The 21,327-nt window shown below is 39.5% G+C and overlaps 1 protein-coding gene across 1 annotated transcript in view; it reads left to right on the top strand.

The window, feature by feature from the left end:
• EPYC (epiphycan) overlaps positions 1-21,327 on the top strand; it is a 151,250-nt gene that overhangs the window by 108,221 nt on the left and 21,702 nt on the right. The window contains exon 4 of the mRNA XM_086919545.1: positions 4,482-4,640. Within this exon, the coding sequence (XP_086775671.1) occupies positions 4,482-4,640 (159 nt within the window). The remainder of the gene's footprint in view (positions 1-4,481; positions 4,641-21,327) is intronic.

The following is a 21,327-nucleotide window of genomic DNA, read 5'->3' as shown; positions in this document are numbered from 1 at the left end:
GAACAGAACTCCTCAAAAGAAACCGAAAAATTCAAGCACTAGAATGGTTTTCGTGTCTAAATATTCAACTGCTTCTAGGGACATAAAAAGGACAATATCAAAAAGATGGGAGATTCTGTTAGCCGAAAAAGACTTTGGAACACTGTTCAGTGAACGACCGCTATTCGCATATAAAAGAGCCCAAAACCTCAAGGAACTTCTTAACAAATCAACTCCATTACAACAAGAATTGGCTCACAAAGGAACTACGAGGTGTTTCAACTGTAAAAATTGTAACAATGTAATTTCAGATAACATTTTGCAGCACCCACGAAATGGAGAGAAAATAATGCTTAGACATTCCACAAATTGTGACTCAGAGCATGTAGTTTACTCGATCAAGTGCCCGTGTGGACTATTATATATCGGCAAAACCAATAGAAAGATGAATCTAAGACTTTCTGAGCACAAGAGTCGCATACGAAACAAAAACTTAACGTCACCTTTAGCACAGCATTGGATTGACAAGAACCATAACATAGCTCAACTTCGCTTCCAAATCATAGAACTGATACCTCAAAGACTAGGAATGGATAATGCCAAGGTACTACTGCAAAGAGAAGTCTACTGGATTCGTAAATTACAGACAATGGCCCCCCTTGGATTAAATGATAAGATTGAAATGGCATGCTTTCTTTAATTATCTAGGCGAATAGGTATCCTTAAATTCAGTAAAACGCACTTTATAGAGCATGCGATTCAATTGTATCCTATAATAATGAGATGCTAAATTCTAACACTGACACACCATAATACTTTTCATTTATTATATGTATATAGCTTGTAAATAGGCAGGAATTAAACTACAGAAACTGTGTTGTTTGGACCTTAGGTCTTGTCTAATAACAGAAAGATATATTATTTACTTTTTCCTTAATAAATAAGATAGGTATTAGATTAATTCAGATACTACAGGGGAGTTAACACAAAAGCTTTTTTTGATTCCGTTACAACAGCCTAAAAATCTATCAAGCTTATCAGCCATGAATCAGTCTTCCGCTCAGCGTATTAAGCACCATCTGTCAAAACAGCTTGTATGAGCATACTTTGCATCTAATCCCTGCTGTTCACATTGAGTGCGTTCACAACATATAAAATATATTCTAGATACTAATATGAAAGTCGATCTTCAATATGTTTGTCTATATAGAGAACTATACTCCTACAGTTCGAAAAACCGAACTGTGTATCATATTACTGCCGTTCCGGTCCACCGTGTCCGTTATTTCATCAAGAATAGTTTTTCGATCAACGTTTCTATCGAGTATCATTTGTCACATAGCTCGTAATTAGCGGATCTAGCATCATATTAACGCTACTCATGTTGAGTACATTTAAGATACTCTAAGCAATCTCGATATTAATAAGAAAGTCGATTATGAAGACGACAGCCTTTAAAGAAAATTATATTTCATTACTTTAATAGAACGGACCTTGTGTCAAATTACCGTTGTTCATGTCTAAACACGTCTAAGACACATAAAGTTTTCCTTATGGAAAAGGGAAGCCTACTACACAGTCAGTTTGGTTAGAGTCTGTTGTCGCTGTCTACTCTTTTCATGTGGACAGCTGAAATAGGTGAAGGACTCGCGTATCTAGTAGAGTTCCCGGCCGGTGAGCTAGGTGACGGTTCAACCTTTCGAAGGAGAGCACTAAAAATGTCGAACGGTGAGTTTACCTGCAGCTACTTCTCTTAAGCTCGAGTGATCCACTAAGGTGAAAAGAGCAATTCATAATAGTCTTCTTATCTCTGTGTTACCAGTATCGTGAAGGCACACAGTTGGGAGGTCGAGGTCTCCCCGGTTAGACTCGCAGGTAAAGAACGTCGTTTTTCTTGTGAACCTGCTTTATCTATTTAAACTCTTTGAACAGCATATTGATGGAAGCCATTTATTCCACTAGGTGTCCTTTGCGTATACGAGACTTGTCTGATATGCAGGTGAGCCCAGTAACTTCAATTTCATGAAAACGCATACGTGCTATATATGGCAATTAAACTATAAAAATTCAAAAAACAATTTCCATTCACAGATGCAACTTTGACTTTCGGGCAGGTAATTTAAAAGCTTCACTTTCCTGCATACGCATTGTAGGAATGATGTCCCTTGGATAGACTCCTCATGATCTTTTATTTTTGGTGTTTCAGATATTTGTCTAGAAAGACAATACAAACCACACGCAGGCTTCAGCTTAGTCTCTGTTGTTTAGGTAAGCTCTAATAGAAAAACTCCTGAGGGTTAAATATTCAAGTACTCCGAGAAATTTATAAATAATAGTCTTCTTGTTTGCTTGTTTTCTTTTTGAGACCCCGACGAAGGGGCAAATGCCCCGAAATGCATTGGGTTTTTTCTTTGTTTTTTTCTTTTGCTTTTGATAAACCTGTGTGTTGACAAACTGTTACTTTCGTTGCCATGCAAAATTATCTGTACTGAATTTGTTATTGATTTTGCAAACGATGTTAATGATGAAAAATACGTAAATGCAATATATCTGTTGGTTTCGAGATAATGATTTAAAATAAACTTAATGGTATAAAGCCAAAAAAACCAATAATTTGTTGTAGTGCGTACTAGAGTCCTAGTGACTTACGACACTAGGCCACATACATTGTTTCAATATTAGTTGGCAGGCACTAATCTGGTACAGCACACGTATCGTCATAAAAGATTTAAGTCACAGAAAAAATTACGAGTGCAATACCCTTCTTCATTCATTTAGGTTTAAAAGAGAGGCAATTTGTAAAGCATTTGTGCAACATTTCAAACAGTAAAACAGTGCAAACACCACACAAAAATAATCTCACACCAAGTTAGTAAAATAGAGCAACATTTAATAAAAACAATCCCAAAACGACAAAAATCCAATCTGTTGAACCGGAGTTATGAATTTTTAGAGAATAAACTGCCATATAGTGCTTAGAAGCATAAAGTGCCAACTGTGGCTATCTGGTCGTGCTGGACCAGATCAAAGTCAAACTTTTAAGCTGACCGTGATGGAGCATAGGTCCAATACAGTTTCATATTCATCGCACTGAAGGTTTACCTTCTCATGGTTTGTGCCATGAGCCCTGTTCGCTTTGGAGAGGGTCGCCGGGAGCAGGGAGAGCATCGCAGGTGGTGGTCGGTGTGGCACGAAGAGCAGGCTGGGCAGACTGATACTGCATGTTGGTGGTACTCCATGGGCAATCGATGCTTGGTGAGCGAAGAGACTGGCTTGCAGTTGCTCACTCTGACTTTCCGTGTGTGCCGGGGGGACTGTTCTGGTGCAAACGGGCCCATTTGCCATCACAAAGAGCTCAAAAGCTTGAATTTAAGAGCTCAAACCAAGGGTGTAGGACCTCTGAGGCACCTCATGGGGGTCAGGATCTTGCTGAAGACCGCTTTTATGCTCCTGAGGCTCAGATCAGGAGAGGAGCAGACCAGCCCTTTGAATCATTCTGGGTTCCATGTCCAGTTCTTCCTTACCAGGCAGAAGGTCAGCGCAGCAAGGCAGGAGCTCCTTCAGAGTAGCAGCTCAGCAGAGTGGCAATCTGGAGTGGCAGTCCGCTCAGCAGCACAGCATTACATAAACATAAGATGTGTATTTATAAAGTGCACGTTTACACAAAGGTATCTTGGTGCTGAATAACAGATGCTTATTATTACCCAACTCAATGGTAATCATTATATCACCCTCAGAAGGATGAAAGGCTGAGTGGACCTGCACAGATTTGAAAACTGTGACCATGAGGTCTAACACAGGCCCTTACATTGGACACATTAGTCCACTAAGCCACCAGAGCCACCAGTCTTTCTTCCTGGCAGAGTATCCACAGGTCCAGAAGTGTACTGAAGTGGTTGTGTTTGAGGTCCTTCTTTTATACACAGCTGTGCCTTTGAAGTGTGGAGAAGCTTCTAGAGCAGGCTTCTCCAACCTTTTGTGTAATAAGAGCTACCTATTTTAATTGAAAATCATCGCGAGCTACCAATAGTAATAGTGATATCAGACAAGATTACAGAAGTAACCACCATTTCTAGGATTACCAGTATAGTTGAAGACCGCATACTTTTCCATGGCGGCCTTGACCTACGATTATGCTCCAAAATAAATTTATGGATTGTGTTAATCTGTGAGTAGTTGGCTATGTTCTCTCCAAATGTTTGGAGGTGGTAGATTCATTATTTTCTACTTTGAATTAATTTAAAATGCAACAGTCTTACATCGATTTTTATTGATGACATGCTTTCTTAGTTCATAACTTTAGTGCTCATTTTTTAATTTTACAACTTTTTTTTGCATTTTATTTGATTACTTAAACTTGTTGTGTGCATGATTTTAAGTGACTTCTGCAGCATTTTTCATTGTTCTCCACTATGTATGCAATATTGACCACAGTACGCTGAAGAGCTGAATGTAAGTGTGATGTTCCATTTTTTTATATTTTGTGTTTGTTTTTGTTTTAGGCCTTCCAACTTGCCTCTTGTGCACCTGCCTGATTACTACAGTTTATTGTGATGATCATGAGCTGGATAATATCCCACCGCTACCGAAGGCCACCACTCATTTCTACTCTCGTTACAACAAAATCGGCAGGATAACCAAAAATGACTTTGCTAATCAAAGTATGTATGACAAATGTTTAACAGAAAATATATTTTTCAATCACAGGTTAGCAAATTCAGCTCACATTAAAGGCAATCATGACGTTTTCCGTGATCAATATTACACAGCTTTAAGAAATCATATTAATGTGTTTAGTTGAATGTTTCACACAGAGTGAAAGTGTTGTAAATGAGCACAGTCTGGTTACACAGAGTGCAGAAATGCAACCCCCCCAAAAAGGCGATGTACAAAAGAATAAGGCAACATTGCATTTCGATTCTCACTTATGATATTTGCAGAGCGTTTGAGGAACATATGTAAAATCTGAATTTTTTCATCCAACTTGCTGCACTGTCCCTCAAATACTTCAACTAAGAATGGCTGGAAACCTCTTCTGCAGTAGTGATTGAAGAATGGCAATTCAAAGCACAGTGATATGTTTAGTGATAGGTGTCTGCAAGTTGTTCGGTTTCCTATGCGTGTGGCTGTTTTACTTTGAAAACAGTCATATTAGTAAGCCACAGCATACAACCAGTATTCAATTGGTATTTGATTATTTGCTCCTACTGTGCTTTCTTGAAAGTTAATGCATTTTGCATGGCACCTTGGAAGAGTGTCTCAGAGCTGTGTAATAGTTACTGATTAGTCGGACCGCCCATTCGAGAAATACAATATCTTGAAATTTGTAGGAGTTGTCTTGATGTTTTGTACGGTAAAGCATGGATGGAACAGTGAGCATAGGTGAGAAGGTTGTGTTAATGCATAAGGGGTTGATGTCAAAGCACAGACATAGAAAGTTAGGGGGGTCTAAATGGGTTAGTTTATTGTCATCACACCTCACAACCCAATCCATAATAACAATAATTGAAAAGAGGTGTATAGTCAGGTAAAATGTGTGCTGTTCTGAAATCAAGTAACAGTCAAGATCGTGAATAAGAGGAATTACACTAGGCTGAAGAAACTCCAAATCTCGCCCAACCCATCCAATGATGGTCATCCATCTCTGCACCATCATTGGATGGGTTGGGCGAGATTTGGATTAACCATCCGTATCCCACGTGATGAAATTCCGCCACAATGGTGGGCTGATGGGAGTTCCTTCAGCCTAGTGTAATTCCTCTTATTCACGATCTTGACTGTTACTTGATTTGAGAACAGCACACATTTTTCCTGACTATACACCTCTTTTCAATTATTGTTGATGTCAAAGCACCACACTATAGGAAGCTAGTGGAGCCACAGTAGGGCTAGAGAGATATGGCCTGTTAGCAGTTAGCTGAATATAAATTCTCTGTAGATGGCATATGAGCCAGATTGCGACTGGGAGTCCAATCATGAGGCTACCATTGCAGTGATTTTTAAACCCACAGAGGAGAAGCATACTTATGACAAGATTTTCTTCAGGGTATCAAGGAGGAAGAAGCAGATCTCGGGGCTGAGCAGACATGTAGATATATTAGGGCCCGATTTATATGTTGGCAGATAGAGAACTCAGTCGTAATAGCGACTGAGTTCCCTCCCCACCAACGCAGTGGTCCGCCAGCCCTATTTTGATGCAGATGGACCTTAAGTTTTGCCACAGCGGTGATTACTTCCTTTCCTTCTGGCCAAACTTCTCTTATGGCTTCACAGAGAGAGGGCCATTGGAGAATTGGCTTTATGTCAGTCCGCCCAAATAATATGGCAGTGAGGGACAGTAAAAATAACTAATGCCCCCTTTTCAAGGGAGTGGAGGGCATTATTCTTTTTATTTTCATAAATTAAATCCAGAAATGAGATTTTCTTTTTGACAATAAAAAAAACGGTTTGGTGTAAGGCTCCTTCATGTTGACGGAGCCTTACACCAAATACAGAAATGAACTGACAGGAACCACTGTCATGGCAATTCCTGCCATGCTTTATAAATGACTGCCAGCTTCGTGGTCATTTATAAATTTGACAGGCTGCATCTCCGTCAGGGCGACGGAGTAAATTACTCCATCTCTCTCATGGAGAACGAGCGGTCCGACAGTCTCTCATACGCCCTCGCCGCCGTTCCACGCATCCGCATAGCCACCGCCGGTGGAAGATCCTTCTCCTACCTGGCAGCCAAGACATGGAACTCTCTCCCCATCCACCTTTGGCTAACCCAGGACCATCTCTCCTTCAGGAAGCAACTCAAGACCTGGCTGTTCGATCAGTAACGGACCCCTCTCCCCCAGTGCCTTGAGACCCTTCCTGGTGAGTAGCGCGCTATACACATGCCATGATTGATTGATTGATTGATTGATCAAACTCTCCTTCAACTCATCAACTCCTTTATCTGCTCTTCCAGCAAGAATTGCAAACTTCCGGTGATGTGCCCATAGCTCAGGGTGTAGTGTAGTTCCTATATTCCCAATAGGCTCTGCACATTGGAATAACATAAACGATAGTTTAGACGTAGGACTGACGTCGACTAGGTCTCTATTGAATATGTTAGACTTAATTTGTGAATGCCAGCTAGCTCAGAGGTCACTAGAAACTTTCTCGAATACACAAGAAGGGATTAGTTTCTGACAACCATATAACATGACAACTTTGTTCCCAAGAATAAGGAATATATCTCCAGAGTCGTGCAAACAATAGATGGCTATTTCACTCAGTCAATCGTGCATGCTTAGTTTCACCAGAAGTGCAGAGAAATAGAGAGACGGGCGTTTCTTTCTCATGCAAGAGAAGTGAATTGCTACAATCGCAATACTTGTCATAAAGTAAAGTGCGTACAGTAAAAAGAGTATTATGAAATAATACTGTAAAAGCATTTATATGGTTTCCAAGCCATAAGATACTTGAAATGGATAAAATACATACGATGATAAAAGATGACTAAACATACTCAACTGGTGCTTCTAAGATACGTCTACCCCGGTGTACTTAACCTAAGCCTAGTACATGGGAAGGAGTAAGTGAGATGTAGCTTGAGGTAAAATAGTTTCTGCCAAGAATCTATCCAATAATTCTCTAAGGGTCTAATCAGCTCTGTATCTTGTTTATAGAATGTAGGAGGTCTTGTATCTCTCTCTCAGGGCTCGATCTCCCAGTAACCCGCAAGGGTAGCCGGGAAACACCGGAGCTGGATTTCTCGGCAAGAGAAAAGACAGTGTCTCTCTCAGTGCGTCAGCTGGAGGGTCGGCTTCCTTCGGCACTCGCTACAGCAGGGCGTCGGGCAAGTCGTTAGTCGATCTGCTCCAAACCACCGTGTGTTTTGCTAGGGCAGATGCTGGTATATTTATACCTGGAAGGTGCCGAGTTTGACGTAAGGTTGGACATAATATGTCACTGAGAACTCGCAGTTCTTTTAGGACTCCAGGAGTTCTAGGACGAATCAATATAGAAGCAGGAGAAAGTCCCGGACGGCTGGAGGTTTGGTCTCTCCAAGAACTCGTTGTGATTTCTAGGAAACTGTGGAAGTAGCCATGCCGTATTTGGACTTCATTGGCTGTGTCTAAATATGGTTATGATTCTGATGCCTATATAAGGATATGATGAGTTATACCTATATAAGGGCATGAATCGGGAAATTACACTAGAGCCCTAGATTCGTCTACAACAAGGGAGACTGTCTGTCATGCCTGTGGGGAAATACCAGCTTTTCAAGCACTCTGCAGAGCACTCTCGTCATTGATCATGAAGAACTTGAAATGTGATTAAAGTGAAGTGGTTTAGGTCCCTCTGAAAATCGTCGAAGCAGGTCCCCTCCTTTCCTTCGGGTAATTTTAAGATTTTCATATTATTTCTCCTCTGCATATTTTCTAGCCTTTCGACCCTTTCTTCTAACTCACATTCTCTAGACTTAATTGCGACAATCTCCTTGTGATTATCAAAGACCCTCTCCCGCATCACTTTTACTTCTGACTCCAGGACTTCTGTGCGGGCACCCAGAATATCAAACTTAGTCTCAAGCTGGCTGCAAGAGGCTCTAATACTCTCCTGATTTTTCTTTGAGTCTTCAAAACTTCTATTCGACGCCTCAAACCCCTCGTGAATATCCTTCTCCAGCTTCCTAAGAAGCGCCACTACCGAGAGATCCGAGGTATCAAGTTCAGGGTCCACATGCCTCTTCTCTAAATCTGTGTGGATTAAGTCAACACCCCCTCCCGCTACCTCACCCCGTGTACTTACTCCGGCAGTTAATCCCACACTTAACTGCGGTGAGATATCAATTCTATCCGCTGCTGAAACAACGCTTGACTGTATTAACTTATCCTAGTTGTCCGTGCAATCTACTTGCACCAGCCCTCCTTCATCCGCCATAGTGAAGACCTGAAATCTATTGGGAGTTGTATGTCGTGACCAGTCTTGAGCTGCAATATTCTCTAAATTATTTACTAAACTAAAATCTTCTGAATCTAGTTGGGATTTTAGTTGATTATTTTGAGTGTCTTGCGGTTTTAGAACCTTTTTTTTTTTTTTTTACATTTTTTTTTATTATTGCATGATAAGACATAAAACATAATAAACAAATGTATAAGTCATGTAACAATAAACTGACATAATATTAGCTTTGTATTAGATTTTAAAGTGTTCAAGAAGGTCAACAGAAAGGATAGGGAAACAAATGTAAAGATGTAAAGATAGTGAAGTACTTATGAACTAGCTGTAAACAGTTCTCAGAGAAATTAAATAGTCTAATATAGATAAAAATTCCCACTTTTATTATTCAAAAAATTGTTTCCAAATCTTTTCTTTTTTAATAAAGGCTTTTGGGCCTCTATGTTTAGCTAATGTAAGTTCCATAATTCTTATTTCGCTAACCAAAGCGCATCATTCTGCAACGTTTGGAGGGTCCTTAGATATCCATGTCCTAGCTATAACTAATCTTGCACATGCAAACAGAATGGTTATGAGATCTTTGTTGAGACAGTTGATTTCTTGAATATCTAGTAAAACTAAGTGTGCAGAGAGTACTGGAGTTGCTATCTCTTTAATTCTTAGGATTTCCATTATTCCGTTCCAATATATAGATAATGCGGAACAGGAGAATAGCATATGTTCAATTCCAGCAGCATATAAATTACATTTTGAACATTTAGTTTTATCTGTTGTAGAGTTCCCCTGTGTCCGCGGTTTTAGAACCAACATTTTTGGAATAGGTTTAAAGAAAGTAGTGAGGGAAGGTGTTGTTACTAACTGATGATTAAGCCGCTTTTTCCAGCTCCTTTTTTTAACTGGCTCCACCCAATTCTCCTCTCCCCTGTCAACCACCTTCTGCGAGTTCTTCAGCTTATCTGAGGAAACCCCCAACTCTACTTTCTTAATGCTTCTTAATGGGTACCGGGAGGGCTCTACACTGTTTGTTACCTTATTCTTCCCTCTTCCTACTTTCTGTTCCACCCCGAGCTCCTTCTCAGCCGCTGCCGTCTTGCCTGCCAACTTCCTAGTGTCAGCTAACTTAAGTGACAGTCTTCCAAGGATTCCACACCTTTCCCTCTCCCACCAACTCCTCTCAGAGAAGACCTGGCCACAGCTCGGCGACCTCTTCAGCTCTAATGCTGCTCTTCTCCAAGTAGCAGTCCGTATAGATGTTACAGGGCGCTGCACGCTTTCATCTTCATCCAGCCCCTCCCAAAGATTTGAAGATCCCTCAGCCTCCGCCATGCGACACTGGGCGGAGAGTCTGAACCACTGAAGTACTGGTTCACAATGGCAATAACAAAAAACAATACAACATATGCCAGATTATCTAACAATGAGCTCCCTATGTCCATATGTCCATACCTCCTCCCAGTGCCTCTCGTACCTCTAACACCTCCAAGCAAGTCCTCCGCCTCTGCTCAAAATAACCAAGCCTCTGCAGGTAGCTTCTCCTATCTTTTCAAGCCCCCGTTATAGGGGCAACATTACTGAGGCTGTTTTTTACCAACCCACGGCCGCCATCCGCCAGTCACAACCAGCAACACAGCCTGCAGAGCGACGGACCGCGTCAAGCAGGTCACGGCAGTTCACAGCTCCTCCTCTCCTCGAGACCTCCGCAGCGGCTGCCAGTGCCCGGTAGCCAACAAACAAGCACGATAACACAGGAGCCGGGCCACAACCTAACAGAGAAAGCCTCTGCTGCTCAACGCTCGACAGACTGTCCGCGACCGCGGTCAGCTGAATGTCCAAAGCAGCTCACCGTTCCGCTCCTCTTTCCCGCTGCCTCCTAGCGGGAGCAGTATATGGCAACCAGACAAAGCAAATACCGGAGCCGCAGCCACGGCCGCAGCCGCCGCCGAGCCTCAGCAGAGTTGCGAAGCCTCCAACAGACAGAGAAGCCGCTCAGTAGCACCCAGGTGAGAGCTACAAACGCCCAGCACTTTTCAGCAGCACCGCCACTTTCCTGACACCCGCGACCCGCTACCTAGCTGGCCTCCATGTTTTTCCCCCTGTTGCACTCATTGGAGTGGGAATAGTAATTTTTACCCTCCTGCTATCCAACGCTTTCCTTACTGTTGCACTCTCTGGAGTGGGAATAGTAATTTTTACCCTCCCGCTATCCAACGTTTTCCATACTGTTGTACTCACTGGAGTGGGAATAGTAATTTTTATGCCTACACTATTCAACGCTTTCCCTACTGTTGCACTCTGTGGAGTGGGAATAGTAATTGTTATCCCTACGCTATACAACGCTTTTCCTACTGTTGCACTCTCTGGAGTGGGAATAGTAATTTTTACCCCTACGCTATCCAACGCTTTCCCTACTGTTGCACTCTCTGGAGTGGGAATAGTAATTTTTACCCCTACGCTATCCAACGCTTTCCCTACTGTTGCACTCTCTGGAGTGGGAATAGTAATTCTTACCCTCCCGCTATCCAACGCTTTCCCTACTGTTGCACTCACTGGAGTGGGAATAGTAATGTTTACTGCTACGCTATCCAATGTTTTTTCTACTGTGGCACTCACTGGAGTGGTAATAGTAAATTTAACCCTCTCGCTATCCTATGGTAAATATATTGTATATTTTATTATTAATACTATGAGTATATATATATATATATATATATATATATATATATATATATATATATATATATATATATATATATATATATATATATATATATATATATATATATATATATATATATATATATATATATCCAATTACCGCTCGGGTGCTTCGGTCCACCAAAAGGAGAAACACGGACTCCAAAATGACTTTCTTCACTGCTGGCCACAGTGACTTTATTATTTACACCAATGCGCATATAAACGGACAGGATGACGCGTTTCGGCTAGCGTGTAGCCTATATATATATGTATACATGTATACATTTATCTTTTTATATATTATTTATCTATTAGTTTTAATGTTATTTAAGCATTTTAAGTTTTTTTAAGTTAGTTATATTTATTATTTTATTAATTTTAAATTAATTTTAACTATTTAAAAAAGTCGATATTTTGACTATCTATATTTTTTACATCGATATTTTTTATTCGATATTTTTGTACTTACCTCTTTGGAGATAGGAAGTCAATATTTTGGCATTCTATATTTTTAAATCGATATTTTTGTATATCAATATTTTTGACATCGATATTGTGTCATTGATCCAAGTATTATAATAGGGCCCTTGGGCTTAAACTTTTGTTCATGTTCTGGACTTTTGGAAGGACTCTCTGAGGAATGCCTGCTGCTGTGGCTTGCGGTATAATTCACAAGACTGATTTGCTGCAGCCGTAAGGACTAATTTGCTGCATGGAGCTTGCCTTGAACCCTCAGAGTCATGCCCTGCTGCTTGAGGCCTGCTTCACTTAAACCTCAGACTACCAGAGTGACTCCAAGGGCTAATGTAATCTCCTTCTGTTCAGAGCCACAGGGACAAAAAAGACTCCCACCATCTTGACACCGCACTTGGACAGAACCTGAGTGAGTTCTAATGCCCCAATTGGTGCCCCCTTCCAGTCCTGGGTTCTTGGTGGTAGTGCTAAAGGTACCCAGATAGCCAAAATCAATAACTTGGGTATTAAAATATTTTTGGCTAAACCAATGCAGGTTTTGTACTGCAGAGTGTGCTGCAGCCCACAGCACATGCCGCAATACAAAAGATACACAATGCAAACGCCGTGTAGGTGGTCGCATCGTAATGTGGCCAGCCGGAGCTTCGACTCCTAGTCAGGAGGTCCTGCTCCTGCATCGGACGTCTGCCCGATATCATAATCAGGCCCTTAGTTTGAATGAAGAAATCTTCACAGAAACTTCGCCCACAAGCTCTCCAATGATGACGCTTCCTCCTTCGACACCGCTTACATCTTTGCCCTGCTGAACTTCACCTTCTCAGAACTTTCTTTCAAAAACTTCTTCTATGTCCGAATGAAAGCGCCGACCAGACCCAATCCACTTCTTGTATTCAACCTGGGCTCCATTGCGGCCGGCCATATTGTTCAATTTTGACCCATCTCACATGACTAGATGTTCGTGGTTGGCACGTTGATCGTTTTAGGTGCTAGTTTTTACAAAACATTTTGGTGTTTAGACAAAATATTAGCAAAAAATATTGCAATAGAAAAATATTGTGGCAAGAATATCAAGATATCCAAAATATCGTCAACAGGATATCAAACTGTTTTTAGTGTCGTTTCAATGTAAAAGAATATCAACGTAGAAAATATTGTTACATGTAATATCTTTTGCAAGTGTTAATTAGTATGTATTTTATTGTATTGTTTGTGATTGCATATGTTTATTATTGTTTATATTTCTGTTTCAGTAAGATAGTTTTGTAGTCATGAAATGATTATAAATTAATATTTTAGTTGTAATAATGTCTTTATAAATAATTGGTTAATAGATTTTTTTGGTAGTGGGATACTGATTTTTTTGGAGTTCGAGGTGTTGAGATTTTTAAAAACTATGTATTTTAAATGAAATATTAAGGTGATAGTTTTAATGTAATGTCAATGAGATTATTGATTTAGAATTTTCTAAATTATTTTGTTATATTCATATTTTGATGAATTTTAGTTTTATAATATTTAGGATACATATTAATGGTATAAAATATTTTTTTAAATTAAAAAACTTAACTGACATAAAAAGTAAAAATATATAACTACATTTTTTATGATGAAATATTTAGAAATAGTTTAATGTAAATTAAAAAATTGTATAATTAAACAAATGTAAATGGTAGTATTATTTAACATTCTTGTTATTTTGAAATTGTGATTTTCCTGTAAAAATATTTTTAAATTGTTTTTAAATATAAAAATCATTTCAATATTTTTTTAATTTATTATAGTTCATTTTGTATCATTAATTTATTTATATTTGTATGGTTTAACGTTTAGGAATGGTAGTAACTATATTTAAATATACAGTAATTATTAATTAAAATATTTTATCTATTTTAATATTTAAATATTATATATAGATTTGTAGTTTTGGTTAGTTTTGTTTACGATAAAACTTATTTTGTTTTATAGTAAAAAAAATGAGTGAGTATTGGGTATTGATTGATTGTGCATTTAAAATGTTACATTTGTATTACCTAGTTTAAAATGTTCTATTTTGAAGTGGATATTGCAAATTTCACCTCTTTAGCGTCTAACACCTTCTTGAAATACCCTTCGAATGGAGTGGAAATAGTAAATGTCACCCCTTTAGTGTCCCAACGCCGTCCCCCAGTATGGATTATATTGGAGTGGGAATAGTAAATGTCACTGATTTAGTGTCCAACAACTTTCTCAAATTGGTTTCTATTGGAGTGGTTGTAGTAAACATCACCCCTTTAGTGTCCAACACCTTCTTCAAATTGGTTAGATTGGAGTGGGAATGGTAAACTACACCCTTTTAGTGTCCAACACCTTATCCAAATTTGGTACATTGGAATGAGAATAGTAAACGTAACCCATTTAGGGCCTCATTACGATCTCAGTCGTAAAGCATTAACATCCATATTCAATCAGTGCTTAGTTCCCCTTGATAAGGGTCATTTATCGGCTGTCAGCCTGTGTCAGTCTCATCTGAATCGAGTGGTGCACACGATCCACAACACTTATGAAGGGGAACTGAGCACTGATTGTTTATTGATGTGAATGACCTAAGGAATCTGGTGTAAGAAAACAAGAGATAGAGTTCAAAAGAAGTATTAAGACAAAACTAGAACATTATCCAGTACGATGGTATTAATAACCAAGATAAAGGACGTGGAGAACTAGAAGATATTTATTTAGGCGCCCTGAGGAAGTGCGTTTGGGCGCGAAACACGTGTTGCCTGTTTGACGCTAATTATAGTATTGGAGACTGCCTGCTGTATTTAAAGAACACTTAGAGAAAGAATAAAAAAAATCTTGAGAAAAGATATAAGCAGTCACTGCTGTCTGTTCATTCTCAGTGCACTGTTGTTTATACATCTTCTTCAAATTGGTTTATATTGGAGTGGGATTAGTAAATGTCATCCCTTTAGTGTCCAACAGCTTCCTCAAATTGGTTTGGATTGGAATGGGAATAGTAAATGACTCCCGTTCTGTTTCAACACATTCCCTGAACATGGTTAGATTGGAGCGGGAATATTAAATGTCATGGCTTTAGTTTTCAACACCTTCCATCAATATGGTTAGATTGGAGTGGGAATAGTGTCCAATGCCTTCCTCAAATTGGTTTAGATTAGAGTGCAAATAGTTATAGTCACCACTTTAGTTTTCAAAACCATCCCCCAATATTGGTAGCTTGGACTGGGAATAGTAAATGCCACTCCTTTAGTGTCCAATGCCTTCCTCAAATTAGTTTAGATTGGAGTGGGAATTGTAAATGTCACCCATTTAGTGCCCAACACCTTCCCCGAATATGTTTAGACTGGAGTGAGAAAAGCTAATGTCACCCTTTTAGTGTCCTGCGCCTCCTCCAAATTGGTTAGATTGAAGTAGGAATAGTAAATGCCACCCCTTTACTGTCCACCACCTTCCTCAAATTAGTTTTGATTGGATTGCAAATAGTAAATATCACCCCTTTAGTGTCCAACACCTTCCTCAGATTGGATTAGATTAGAGTGTGAATAGTAAATGTCATCTATTTATTATCCAGCTCATTTCCCAAATTGGTTTAGATTGGAGTGGAAATAGTAAATGTCAACCCTTTAGTGTCCAACATATTCCCCACATTTGTTGAGATTGGAGTGGGATTAGTAAATGACAATGCTTTAGTGTCCAAGACCTTCCTCAAATTGGCTTATATTGCAGTGGGAATATTAAATGGCAGTACTTTAATGTCCAACATCTTCCCCAAATTGGTTTACATTTGACTTGGATTAGTAAATGTCACCCCTTTAGTGTCCAACACCTTTCCCCAATGTGGCCTGATTGGAGTGTGAATTATAAATGTCACCCTTTTAGTGTTTGACAACTTCCCTCAATATGGTTAGACTTGAGTTGGAATAGTAAAATGTGAGTCCTTTAGTGTCCAAAGCCTTCCCCAAATTGGTTTAGATTGGAGTGGAATAGTAAATGCCAACGCTTTAGTGGCTATCATTTCTTTTCAATTATTTATGTTGGAGTGTGAATTTTTAATTTTATTCTGGAGTCTTTGATTTTACTTTTATTGTTATGTAGCAGTCATACTTTGTGCTATTTTACTAATATTTTTGGTGATTAGAAATATAATTACAAAAGAGGTGCTTATATGTTTGTAGCTAATAATATTATTACTTACTTTTTTGCATAATAAAGACGTCACAAATGTTAACATTTTATTTATGTTTTCAAAGTTTATTTATTGCATATTTTTCTATTTTTAATCCTCAAATCTTCAAGTTATAAATAAACATTTATACAAAGTTAAGTAAAGAAAATTTTCACAAATATTTTTTAACACCTTCACCGAGGGTGAAATTCCCCCACGGCGCGGGGGTATGGAGGGGTGGGAACGGCGCAGCGGTGCTCGTGACGAGCCCAGCTCGTCATGAGTCACAGTAGTGCTTTGCTCATGACGAGCTGGGCTCGTCACAACCCCGCCCACTGATTCATTCTCCTGCACAGGCGGGGAACTGATTGCGCGTGGATGCGCCGCAGCAGTTATGACGATCCCAGCTCATCATGAGAACAGCTCCACTGTGCCTCATGACGAGCTGGGCTCGTCATGAGCATGGAAGGGGTTATTGATAAAACAGCATGCAAAATACTTTTAAATACTTTTATGTTATATATTTTCAACTGGTATTTTCCATTGTTTAAAAGATTTCACGTTTCTCAAAGTTTTTTTATATACATATTTTCAACATTATTTTAACACTTTTTTCGAGTATATATTAAATAATTTTGCATATCTTATACTGCTATTTAATTTATACTTGACTATTTGTTATCATTTTATCACATTTTGTGCCATATTTGATATTTTTAATAACTGCTTACATGTTTTCTATACATTTATCCAACATTTTTCCAAAATATCCCAATCATTTCTATGGGGAGATAGTCTATTTTTGTTTCATTATCGACTATGTTTTTTTTCTGCTACCTTCTACTTTTTAGTCTGTTTTTGTGTATTTTTAGTATATTTTCCCGGACCCACTTACTATTTTTGTAATGTATCAATATATTACATTGTGTTTTATTACTTATATTTTGATGATTAACTGTTATTCATACGTATTTATGAGAATATAATGTGTTTTACAGATTTGTTTTTTAATGCACTTTGAGGTTTTTGTCTAAGAACCTGTCCTATGGGCGTTAGGAGCTCAGTTTATTTTTTTTTTAAATGAAATCATTATTGGTTTATAATAAACCAATGCTTTTTAGTTTGAACTACTTTTTGGGGGTTTCCTTGGGTCTTACTTTATTAACGCTTTTTTGAGTTCTTTATGGTTCAGAGATACTTGGGATTGTTTCAAGGGATTTCTATTGGATTCATTTTATTTTTGAATGTTTTGGGGACTTTTTGGGCAATATTATTACCATTTTTGGTGGATTTCTATTATTTATTACATGGGTACTTAGAAAGACCTGCAGCTAAAGAACAGTGAGTGTTATTTATTTATTTTATTTTGTGGGGGAAAAGTGATCTCATATTTTCTGTGCAAATATATGATTGATATGTGGAATTATTTAGTTTTTGTGTTGTAAATGTTTTATGTCATGGATTGAGTTTGCTTTGAACTTTCTTGTTTGGTGATGGTTACATTTTGTTTAAAAAATTTATATATAAATTAGTTATATCAGTTTTCCTTAACACTGGAATTGTGATACTTGTTTTAACTAGTGTAATACACTATTATATTTATTAATCTGAATAAAAAAATGTTTTCAAGTTGTTTAGAATTTTTCTGTCTTTGGTAGGTTGCTCTTCATTTTATAATACCATTAGGGCTATGATTTCTCAATAATCAACTCCCTTTATTATCTGTTAAAAGTTTTACTTTAAAATGTAGCATATCGTATATTTTTGGTATGTTTGCCACATTTAAGGCCAATTTGGCTAACAGGTTGATTAATTTCATTTGTAGTTCTTTGTAGCTTTACTTTTTTTGTAATGCTTCAGTTAATTTGTAGAGTGTAGGTTGGGTTCGGCCTATTGTGAATTGGAAGGCACTGTACCAATCCTTCCACTGCATGTTTTTTTGGCTTCCTGTGCCAAGGTGCTGTCATAGACATTTCACCATAGTATTTAGAATTTGCGTTCTTAGGACCGGTTTCGGGCTATCAGCCGTCTTCAGCCAGGATAGCTTGACTCCAGTGGCGTGGAGAGCACAAGACTCAGGTCTGAGCATACCCTTCCCACTCGGGGTGACAAATGGAAAAACAACAATTGATGGACAGAATGCAGATTCCGGTCCAGGAAAGACATGGCTTGGCAGTTCGGGCTGGACTGTTCCCATGAGGCACAGGGTCAAGGCTGATTTGCATATGGCCATGTCTGAACTGGGGTGGTGTGGAGTGCAAAAAAATGATGAATTTAGGCCCAGATCTCTGTACTGGGGTGAATGTATGACATTGTTCTGCATTCTGTCCATCAACTGTTGTTTTTGCATTTGTCACCCCGAGTGGGATGGGTATGCTCAGACGTGAGCCCCATGCTCTCCACACCACTGACGTCAAGCTATCCTGTCTGAAGATGGCTGATAGCCAGAAACCGGTCCTAGGATGCTTGATTCCGGTCCAGGAAAGACATGGCTTGGCAGTTCGGGCTGGACTGTTCCCATGAGGCACAGGGTCAAGGCTGATTTGCATATGGCTATGTCTGAACTGGGGTGGTGTGGAGTGCAAAACAACGATGGATTTAGGCCCAGATCTCTGTACTTTGGTGAATATATGACATTGTTCTGCATTCTGTCCATCTACTGTTGTTTTTGCATTTGTCACCCCGAGTGGGATAGGTATGCTCAGACGTGAGTCCCATGCTCTCTACACCACTGGAGTTAAGCTATCCTGGCTGAAGACGGCTGATAGCCAGAAACCGGTCCTAGGATGCTTGATTCCGGTCCAGGAAAGACATGGCTTGGCAGTTCGGGCTGGACTGTTCCCATGAGGCACAGGGTCAAGGCTGATTTGCATATGGCCATGTCTGAACTGGGGTGGTGTGGAGTGCAAAAAAACGATGGATTTAGGCCCAAATGTCTGTACTGGGGTGAATGTATGACATTGTTCTGCATTCTGTCCATCAACTGTTGTTTTTGCATTTGTCACCCCGAGTGGGATGGGTATGCTCAGACGTGAGTTCCATGCTCTCCACACCACTGGAGTCAAGCTATCCTGCCTGAAGAAGGCTGATAGCCAGAAACCGGTCCCAGGATGCTTGATTCCGGTCCAGGAAAGACATGGCTTGGCAGTTCGGGCTGGACTGTTCCCATGAGGCACAGGGTCAAGGCTGATTTGCATATGGCCATGTCTGAAATGGGGTGGTGTGGAGTGCAAAAAAACTATGGATTTAGGCCCAGATCTCTGTACTGGGGTGAATGTATGACATTGTTCCGCACTCTGTCCATCAACTGTTGTTTTTGCGAGTGTTCTAATATGGAGCAGGTGCTTTCTTTTCTGCTGGATGAAAACAAAATGTAAGTTTGATTTTAAATGTTAATTTGTTGGTAGTATGTAGAGGTTGAGGTCACAAGATTTATTTTTGCTCCCTATTTGGGTGAGTTTATAGTTTTTCATTAATTTATATATACTTACTTTCTTTGATCTTTTTGCTGATTTTTGATGCTTGTTATTTTCCGGCAGCGCTGAAAGGGACAGGAGCTGGCGAAACGAGAATTTGTAACACCCAGCATAATGCTATCACGAGTCAGCTGAGTGACTTCCATTTGGATTTATTGAAAAACGAGTGCATCAGGGAGCTGAACAGTTTGTTATTTACTGACAGCAAAATGAGAACTTTTTGAATAGCACTCACCTGTATGGAATGATGCACTCTGGGAAGTGTATGCCATAGTCAGTCATGTGATTAGAGACGTTATAACTATGCAGGCACGAATTTATGTATTTATTTATTTATTTTACAGATTTATAGAGCGCATGGCTGCCCATGGGCGTCCCAGCGCTGATAGACAAGAACCTGGTGAGAAATGTTTTATGGGAAAGGCCATGTTTTAAGTGCTTTGCGGAATGAGAGAAGGTTAGGTTGGGCTCTAAGGTTTGAGGGAAGCGAGTTCCATAGTTTAGCCGCGTTAAATGAAAACAGTCGGCCGCCTGAGCGGGCTTTTCTGATCCTGGGTACCGAGGCTAGATTGCAGTTAGAAGAGCGGAGCGTTCTTAAGGTGGTGTGGGGTGAGATAAGGTTTTGGAGTATGGGAGGGGCCTTGCCGTGCAGAATCTTATGGGTCGTGCAGAGTGCCTTAAATTGGATTCTCTCTTGAATGGGCAGCCAATGTAGGGCCTTCAAGGAGGGTTTGGCTGAGCATCGACGATGGGTTCCTGTAAGAATGCGGGCTGCCTCATTTTGAGCCGTTTGAAGTTTTGCTAGAACTTTTTTAGGGGGGCCCAGGTATAGGGCGTTGCCATAGTCCAATCGGGATAGTACAAGGCCATGGATGAGGAGTTTGCGGGATTGTGCCGGAAGCAAGGGTAGTATTTTCCTTGCTGATCTTAGCAGGCCGTGACAGGTTCCAGCAGTTTTCCGCGCTTGGGCTGAGAAGTTGAGCTCTTCATCTAACCAGATGCCCAGGCTCTTAATTTCTGGTTTGGACACAGGGGAGGGCCCATGGCTGACGGCCATACGGAAATGGAGCTGTATAGAGATTTGTTGCCTAAAAACATTATCTCGGTTTTTTCGTTGTTTAACTTGAGGTGGGAACTACTCATCCATTTTGTTATTTCAATCAAACAGGTGTGAAGGTTGGGAATGGAGTGGTCTTGCTGGTTAAGAGAGACCACCAGTTGAGTGTCGTCAGCATAGGGCAGTAGTTTGATACCGTAAGGGGCGACGACTTTCTCGAGGGGGGACATGTAAACATTAATGAATGATGTAATATGTGACATCATCAGCAGTGGATTGCGGGTGCGCGAAATATAGTTAGTACAACTAACTATATAGGAGCAATTTCAATGTTTTTTTAAATATATACTAATTCCTAACTATATAAGGCCTGAAACCTATGGGTTTTTAAGTGAATTTGCAAGGTTTTTTAAATGCTAATTCCTAACTATATAAGTCTTGAAACCTATGTTTTTTTCAGTGAATTTGCAAGGTTTTTCAAATGCTAATTCCTAACTATATCAGGCGTGAAACCTATATTTTTTTCAATAAATTTCAAAGGTTTTGTAAAT

Source organism: Lissotriton vulgaris, chromosome 1_1, assembly GCF_964263255.1.
Source record: "Lissotriton vulgaris chromosome 1_1, aLisVul1.2, whole genome shotgun sequence".
NCBI classification, from domain to species: Eukaryota; Metazoa; Chordata; class Amphibia; order Caudata; family Salamandridae; genus Lissotriton; species Lissotriton vulgaris.
The sequence above is the reverse complement of the archived record's forward strand: the minus strand, read 5'-3'. Positions and strand labels throughout refer to the sequence as shown.